This window comes from Drosophila montana, unplaced genomic scaffold (genome assembly GCF_035044405.1).
Source record: "Drosophila montana isolate Dmon_TW-CO22-7 unplaced genomic scaffold, ASM3504440v1 contig_1853_1, whole genome shotgun sequence".
In the NCBI taxonomy this organism is placed as follows: domain Eukaryota; kingdom Metazoa; phylum Arthropoda; class Insecta; order Diptera; family Drosophilidae; genus Drosophila; species Drosophila montana.
In genome coordinates, this window is record NW_026996772.1 from 1,432,863 (window position 1) to 1,441,896 (window position 9,034).

A 9,034-nucleotide genomic window follows, 5' to 3' on the forward strand; every position below is an offset into this window, starting at 1 on the left:
GATATTTCACATAATACACAATGCCTTATAGCAGAGGCTAAGCTATTGATGGTAGTTGAGAGTCTAAAGTTTAGACTTGCAAGCTCTTTATTTATGCCCTGCTCCCATTGAAAATGGGGTATATTGGTTCTGTGCAAATGTATGTAACAGGAAGAGGCAGCCATGTACGAACCCATATGGGTCCGTATGGGCGTCCGTCTGCTTTCCCTCCGTGTGTCTATCCCTCTGTGTAAGCTACTTCTATAGACTGAAATAGAATATATGTACACTCCAATGCCCTAGGAAAACGTGTTTAGAATTTCTTCTTTCGATATCTCCTCTCATTTCCGAAATATCGATAAATATCGATTTTAAGACCTGGTTTTTTAGGCTTTACTAACAAACTATAAAAGCTAGATACTCCAAAGTTGGTAAGTAGGCTCTTGTATGGTATACACAGATTGGAAATATTTTAGTTTTTGTATTCCTGCTCCCATTTAACCTCAAATTAAAAAGAGAACTCAAAACTAGAGCCATGTACTTTGGTATCGACACACATCTGAATGCCCTTCCTTGAAGAACCTTTCATTGAGATCGAACAATAAACATAAGTTATTCAACATTAAATTTCGAATAGTGAATGCAGCTCTTAGTACTAGGATAATTAGTACTTGGACTATATTATATGGTTCGATAATTTCAATTCAATATATTATATTAACTGAGAGCTGCAGCGTATTTGGTAGTCGATCACACTAAAACCTATTTTCTTGTCTTGTGTATCAAAAGCTAATGCTGTGATTTCTTTTATTATCTTCACATGCTCCTGATGATGACGCTTACAGAGTAGAGAATTACTGACCAGTCTTATGATACCACCGAAAACTTTTCTTAACTTTATGACTACTCTGGAGGACCACTATGTCAAAGACAATCCGTTTCACAATTCGCTGCATGCCGCTGACGTGACACAGAGCACAAATGTGCTATTGAATACACCCGCATTGGAAGGTGTATTTACGCCCCTCGAGGTGGGCGGGGCGCTGTTCGCTGCTTGTATACACGATGTTGATCATCCTGGCTTAACCAATCAATTCTTGGTTAACTCAAGTGAGTAGCAGAGATGCCTTTGAATATATTTGTATATGCGTTAATATCTTCCATTTTGTATAGGTTCCGAACTAGCATTAATGTACAATGACGAATCTGTTTTGGAAAATCATCATTTAGCTGTTGCCTTCAAGTTGTTGCAAAATCAAGGATGTGACATATTCTGTAACATGCAAAAGTACGTACTGCCTAAGGCGAACGGGTATCGGTGTATCATATTAATTTGCTGTTTTTGTGTATTGATTAGGAAACAGCGCCAAACATTGAGGAAAATGGTTATTGATATTGTGCTCTCCACGGACATGTCCAAGCACATGAGCCTGCTGGCCGATCTGAAGACTATGGTCGAGACCAAGAAAGTTGCGGGCTCTGGGGTTCTGCTGCTGGACAACTACACAGATCGTATACAGGCAAGACAAACCCTCTCTCTCTCTCTCTCGCTCTCTCTCTCTCTCTCTCACTCTCTCACTCACTCACTCGCTTTGTCTCTATCTCACACTCACACTTTGCTTGTTTTGTGCACAGGTGCTTGAGAATCTGGTGCACTGCGCTGATCTGAGCAATCCCACCAAGCCATTGTCGCTATATAGGCGTTGGGTGGCACTGCTTATGGAGGAGTTCTTTCTGCAGGGCGACAAGGAGCGCGAATCGGGCATGGACATCAGTCCGATGTGCGATCGCCACAATGCGACCATCGAGAAGTCCCAGGTGGGCTTCATCGATTACATTGTGCATCCGCTGTGGGAGACCTGGGCCGATCTGGTCCATCCAGATGCGCAGGATATACTTGATACGCTTGAAGAGAACAGAGACTACTATCAGAGCATGATACCGCCATCGCCGCCACCATCGGCAGCCGATGATATGCCCCAGGATGAGAAGATACGCTTTCAGGTATTTCATCAAATCATTTAATGATGCCACCTTCTCGCCATGCTCAACCCATTCCCATTCTGGCCAACTTGCAGGTAACGCTGGAAGAGTCCGATCAAGAGAATTTAGCCGAGCTAGAGGAGTGCGACGAGAGCGAGAGCCGTGCAGATGCCGGCTCCACAACCACAACTGGCACAACGGCCACCAGCGCGGCGGGCAGCGGCTCAGCTGGCGCTGGCAAGCCGTCAGGGAGTCAAAATCAAGCGCAACACGGTGGAATGTGACGGAGAGTCGTGGGAATTTATCGCAAGTTTTCGGAAAAGGCGCACAGCTTCTTCCTAATACGTTAGTGACTATAATTTAAAAACAAAAACAACCAAAAACTTAAGAAAAACTAAAATCGACAAAAAACAAAAACAAACAAACAAAGTTATACAACAAATGCAAAAAAATGCAAGAATTAAAAAAATGTTTAAAGCATAAAACCAAACAGCAATAGCAAAAGTACCGTTTAACTTATAGTGAAGAAAAACGAAAAAGAAAACTAAAAAACATAAAACAAAAAGCATAAGAAATTAGAAATTTACCTAATGAAAAAAATGAGATTGATGTGGAATACACTGAAAACAAACAACAACAAGCAAAACTAAGAAAAAGATATAGAAAAAGAAAACAGCATTAACATAACATTAAACTAATCTTAAAACCTTCCCAGAAAGCCTACCCAAAATTAAAGACAAGACAAAAGCGCACTGAAAGAAACAAGAAACAAGAAAGAGAAACGCAAACAAAAGTAAAGCTTTAAAGAAAGCTAGAAGCAAAATAACCCAAAATGCCCAAAAGCACAACCATAGACGTTTATTGTTGCAATATTTTATTTGAACTTTTATTAAAATTTTTTTTTTTTAACTAATTATTAAGCAAGCGAACTTTAGTTTTTAACATGCAACAAAAAAAAAAAGAAGATAAAGAAAGCAAACAAATTTCTGTTAAATTTAATATTCATTGCGTAGCTTAAGTCAACAATTTGTTGTTTTTATTACATTTTATTATATTGACAAACCAAGGCCAGGAAGGCAACTAGAGCAAGAACAACAACAAATAACAAGTTAACTATTAAGTTTTTTTTAAGCTAATTTCTAACTGAACAACGCTTCAAGCTCAACAAAAAAAAAGAAAATTATTGTGCATGCTAAAATTTAAAAACGTACATAATTAATTTAAAAACAAACAAACAAACAAAATGAACGTGACATTTGAAACTTAATTTATTGAAAGGCGACAAAAACAAGAAAAAAACAAAAACAAAAAACAATATCAAACCCAAACTGCAATTAGATCTATACAAAACATACTGTGAACCTTCCCTCTACCCCGCCTAAAAAATGCAAAAAAAAAAAAAAACAAAAAAAAACAAACCAGTGAATTAAACTAAATTGAAAACACACAAAACTAACTTAATTGAAGCTAAAATGAAAGAAATTAAGCCCAAAAACATATATGTACAGTCTGCAGCTTGGACTGCGGTTGTAAAGTACTATATACATACATACGTATGTAATCATACATATTTATATATATATATACATAAATATAATACGTTGTTTTTTTTTTTTTAATATTTGTACATAATTTAAATGTTGGACTCGAATTTAAAATAAAGCAGCAAATGCTTGCAGCTAAAAACAAAATGTTAAAAAAATAAGAAAAAAAGAAAGAAAACATAAACAAAGCCAAAAAGAAAAGAACACATGTTTAATTTGCTTGTAACAAAAAAAAAAACAAAAACAAAATTAAACAAAAAAAAAACAAAAACAAAACCAAAAGCAACAAAAAAAAACATAAAAACAAACAAACATATTTTGTACAACTAGCTAAAGAAATATTTGATTTATGTTGCTTCCAAGTAAAACGCTGTCTTCGCAAAATATTATTTTAGTAGTAGACAAACAGAATGAGTAACAGTAAAAGTAACAGTAACAGTAGAACTAACGTGTAACAGTAGCACTAACCGAGTTGTTAACAGAGCTGTTAAATCAACTAACTGAAAGCAAAGAAAATTCGGTCTGTGTATGATAAAAGCGCAGCTGCCAAATGTTGTCCTACGAACGCCACACGAATTTATACATTTTGATTGATTTAATTTCATTTGATTGATTTAATGGACTTACGATGCTTTTTGGGCCACAGTTTACAACAACAACAAACAAAGTAAAACTAAAGACTTTTCAAGCACAAGCACTAGCAAATTCTTAATTGAAAGCGAAAAACCAAAAAAACAAAAGAAAAATGTAAGAAAAAGTCATTGGCTATATACCATACAAATACAACTATGCATACATGAATACATACATCATGTATATAAAGCAATCTATGCAATATATATCTATATATATATATATATATATTTAGTCACAAGCTCACGCTGGCGCGTGATTGATTGAAAGTGTGGCAGGCCAAACTAAAAAGCGCATAATTTATTACGTTTATTGTTATTAATTTATTTTATTTTTTTTTTTAATATACAAAACTATATATATTTAACCCACACACATATAGACACACACACATACATATATATGTATATGCTATATATATATATATTTTTATTTTGTGTTTTATCGGGCAGGATCCGTGAAATTGTGTTTTATTTTTTTTTTAAATATCTACATAAAATTATACATACATATATATATACATAAAATAAAGATGAAATGAACGAACCTTGATGGTCTAAAAATATCATTAAAATTATTATGCACTATCCAAAATACAAAAATTATATATATATAAATATATATATATATATTATATGTACATTAAAGTAAAAATGTATATTGTTTAATAATGAGCAGAGCGTGTTGAGTAAATTGTTGTAACAGAAAAATTTGGAGTCGAGTTCGATGAGAACGAGAAGAAGAAGAAAACACTGTAAAACTGTTAGTTAAAAACCAAAACAACAACAAAAACAACAACAACAACCAAATGCAAAGTCGATAAACAAAATAATAATATTAAAAAATGTTAATAGCAACTTAAGCAGCATTGTAAATGTGCGCTTCAGATTTACTTTTGAAATTAATGAGTAATTCTGCAATTAATTCAAATAATAAACAAACAAAAATTCAAATTAAACAAAAAGAGATATATACAAACAATAGTTGAAAGCAGGGCGCAGTCCATGGCAAAAACTGAAAGCTACTTTAACAATTGAGTGAAATGAAAATTACAAATAAATGAAACCAACAAAAACGAAATGACTTTTTTCTCCAACAAAAACAAAAACAAAAACATATATATATATATATATACCTAAAGAAAACAGAGATAACAGTTAATTATATTAAATTATATATCGATGTACATGCATACCTACAATATTACTAAAATATATATGTATAAATATATATATATATATATATATATATTTAGTAAATTATTCAGTAATGTTTTGTAATTGGTTCGAACTACACTCCAAATAATCGCCATGTTAGTGAGAATGTGTGTAATAACAACAATGACAACCTTTTAAATATAAATATATTCACATGTATGCTTACACTTACAGCACACACACACACACACACACACACACACACACGCAGACAGGCTGGCAATGAACTCTACACACAGCTACACACATCACTTCTGATATCTGATAGATACAGATACCAGTTACAGATACACATTGATATATTTACATTTATGTATAGCTACGGGCATAAGTAATTTACAATGTATTTACACACACTATACCATATGCATATACATTGTACGTGTATAGGTATATACTATAAAGATATATATATATATATATAAATATATATTATAATTGCTTATGCCGTTACGTATTATGTATACAGTTACTTATATGTATGTATCTAACCATATGTGTCCCTGTAATTGATGAATTTAATATATATACATATGCATAGTCTATATGTGCATATATATATGTATATGTGAATGTATATGCATATATATACGCATATATATATGTTATGCATCTTAGCACTTAACCCGATAAATGTCATTGACATCAAATCTCGCATTGGTAAACCAAAAGCAATTCATAAACTTAAAACTAAATTTATATTAAAATATAATATAAAAACGAAAAAGCAGACAAAAAAAAAAAAACAAACGAAAAGAGAAAAAAAAGAGACAAAATTTAAATAAAATATATATATATATAAATATCCAGATATATATATTTTATTTCTATTTTTTTCATAACATATACCTATTAGTAATATGCCAATATACAAGGCTCTTGGCAACTACGAGTAGGATTATCTACTGTCTTCTTTTTCCATCTTCCCCTCCATCTCCTACTCGAACTCTGGCTCTCGATATGTGCACAGGCATCTATCTAACTATCTATCTAACTATCTATCTATCTCAATTTCGATGGCTGTGGCCCAGTTTTTGCCCAGTTTCGACTGAAATTGCAGCATCGTTTAGTTTATATACATATAAAGTCAAGATCCATTTCACCTAAAAAACGTCGTGAATTAAAAGGGCATGCCGTCAAGTATATCAGTGTATATACATAAATATATATATAATAATATATACATATGCGTGTAGTATTATATACATAAAAGTCCTTTTTTTTTTGCTAGTAAGCTACGTCCCATAATTATAGATGTTATAGTACGGATAGATCAGCATTAGAGCACAGGTTGGCCAAAGAATTTTTTTTTTCGAAAGCTATGCGAAAAATGTTGGAAAATATTTATTGGATTGTTGTGCTGAGAGCTGTTAATCACAGCGTATTTTTTTTTTGTGAACTGCAAATAAAAAATACATACATACATTGTGTATATGTATGTTTAGATTAAAATGAATAAGAATATATATATATGTATATATATATATGGTTATGCGAAGAAGCCAAAAGAAGGGCATTGAAATGTATCTATCAAAAAGGGAAAAAGTCACAGGAAAATGTATTTACTAAAAGGCAAGGCAAGTTTTGTACTTAAATGAAATGTAAAACACCAAAAACAAAACTCAAATGGAAAAATTGAAAATGTGCGCAGGCGACGGTTGTTAAGAAAAAATATTAATAATAATACATATAAAATAATAAAAAAAAAACTAAAATAGAAGAAGGAAAACGCATGGAAATGTGGCAAAAGATGAGCCTGGCAATTCGGGCAAAATTACAAAAAGAAAAAGATATATACGAGAGCAAGAAAACTAGCAGAGATATGATATATATATTATATAATATATGTATATATATATATAGATATGTGTGTATATATATATTATATATATATATAAATGTAACGCTGGCGTTACATGGAAGCAGTTAGACATTTTTTTTTTAAATTTTTACAATTATATACAAGATCAACAAGAGAACTCAACACAGACACACGCACACAAATACACACACAAATACAGACGCACACACACAGTATACATGCATACAGACATAAATTCACACACACACAGACACACACGCAACTGATATTAAAAGGCAAACGAATGTTAAATGGAATATAGGCAAAGGTAATCAATTTGTTAATACCAAAAAAAAAAAATGGCATAAAAATAGTTAAGGAAAAGGTTTGTGAGGCAAACTACGAGTACGCTTGAGGTTAGAGAAACGAATTGAACCGTTAATAGCCAGGTAAAAATTGCAATTGCAAAACGAGTTTGAATTCAAGATTAAAAAAAAAAACCACAATTACTTACAAATTAAAAAGAAATTGAATAAAATTGAGTAAAGTTGAGTAAAAAGAGCAAACCTTTCCACTGAAGGGCGTTTACATAAGTCAAAAGTATTTATAAAAAGAAAAAAATTAAAAACAAAACAAAAAAAAAAAAAACCTGAATGGGCTACCCATATTACATAACAAGTTTATAGGTATTTTTTTCGCTCGTCTCTGTCTCTCGAATAACCCATTAAATGTACATATATACTAATATATACATATACGCATGTATATGTATTTAAGTATATACATCTGTAGCTATATGTATGTGAAAAAAGCATTAACATTTATGAAATGAATTCTACCCAAAAAAAAAAGGCATGCAAAAAACCAAAAAAAAATATTAAACAAAATATAAATAAAAATTTATTCATTTTGGCAAACAATTCGCAGAGATGAGATATGCATACATGTAAATCCCTAAGCATATATTGTAAACCAAGTAATTGGCATACCGGACATACATATATGTGTATATGGCAAGAGAGCATGTATATATATGTATATATGTATATGTATACATATGTGTATATGCGTAAAAGATACAAACGTGAGAAACAAATATAGAGAGAAATAAATAAATCTAAATGAATTGGCAGAAATTTATTAATTGCATTCCAGGGTCTGCTACAAATATTGAAATTATTTCCTTATTATACCTCCTTCGCAAGTTGAACAAGAGTATATTGGTTTTTTGGTTTACAGCGTGCAACGGACAAACCTCGAAAATAAATATATTCTATGGTTTTAATATGAATTTCTAAAGCAAAGTTCACGCTTATAGAAATACCTTATAAATTTATATCTAGTTTATCCATTTCCCACTTATCTAACTTTTTAATATGAACCCGACCTCAAACCCAATTAGCTGCCCAAAAGACAACTGAACAGCAACTCGAACCGAACCATTTCTTTTTTTTAACAAGCAAGGGACTCTAGTCGGGAGTTGCCGACTTGGGGATACCCTGAACGCTCTTCTATGCTATAAAATACTTAAGATATTTGATAGACATAATCTTACAATCAGGATTTCGGTATCGATGTTTATCGATTGCTTGGAAACGCGACAAGCTATCGATTATCGTTGCTAGGAGAACCTACGTTGTAAATTTCAAGTCTCCAGCTCTTATAGGTTCTGAGATCCTTGCGTTCATACATACGGACGGACGAACAGGCGGGCAGATAGACGGACAGATAGACGGACATGGTTAGATCGACTCGGCTATTGATGCTGATCATGAAAATATATTCTTGTGCTTCCTCCTGTCTGTTAAATACATTTGCACAAATACACTTTACACCATTTTAACCATTTTCAATGGGTTCTGGGTATAAATTTGTTT

At 32.2% G+C, this 9,034-nt stretch overlaps 1 protein-coding gene across 16 annotated transcripts in view; it reads left to right on the forward strand.

Annotated features, from left to right (window-relative positions):
* dnc (phosphodiesterase dunce) overlaps positions 1-4,944 on the forward strand; it is a 144,333-nt gene extending 139,389 nt beyond the window's left edge. For all 16 annotated transcript variants that reach the window (XM_064700698.1, XM_064700699.1, XM_064700700.1 and 13 more), the window contains 5 exons: positions 825-1,089; positions 1,153-1,267; positions 1,337-1,499; positions 1,615-1,983; positions 2,058-4,944. In XM_064700698.1, the coding sequence (XP_064556768.1) occupies positions 825-1,089; positions 1,153-1,267; positions 1,337-1,499; positions 1,615-1,983; positions 2,058-2,246 (1,101 nt within the window). In that variant the 3' untranslated portion in view covers positions 2,247-4,944. The remainder of the gene's footprint in view (positions 1-824; positions 1,090-1,152; positions 1,268-1,336; positions 1,500-1,614; positions 1,984-2,057) is intronic.
* The last annotated feature ends 4,090 nt before the right edge of the window (positions 4,945-9,034 follow it).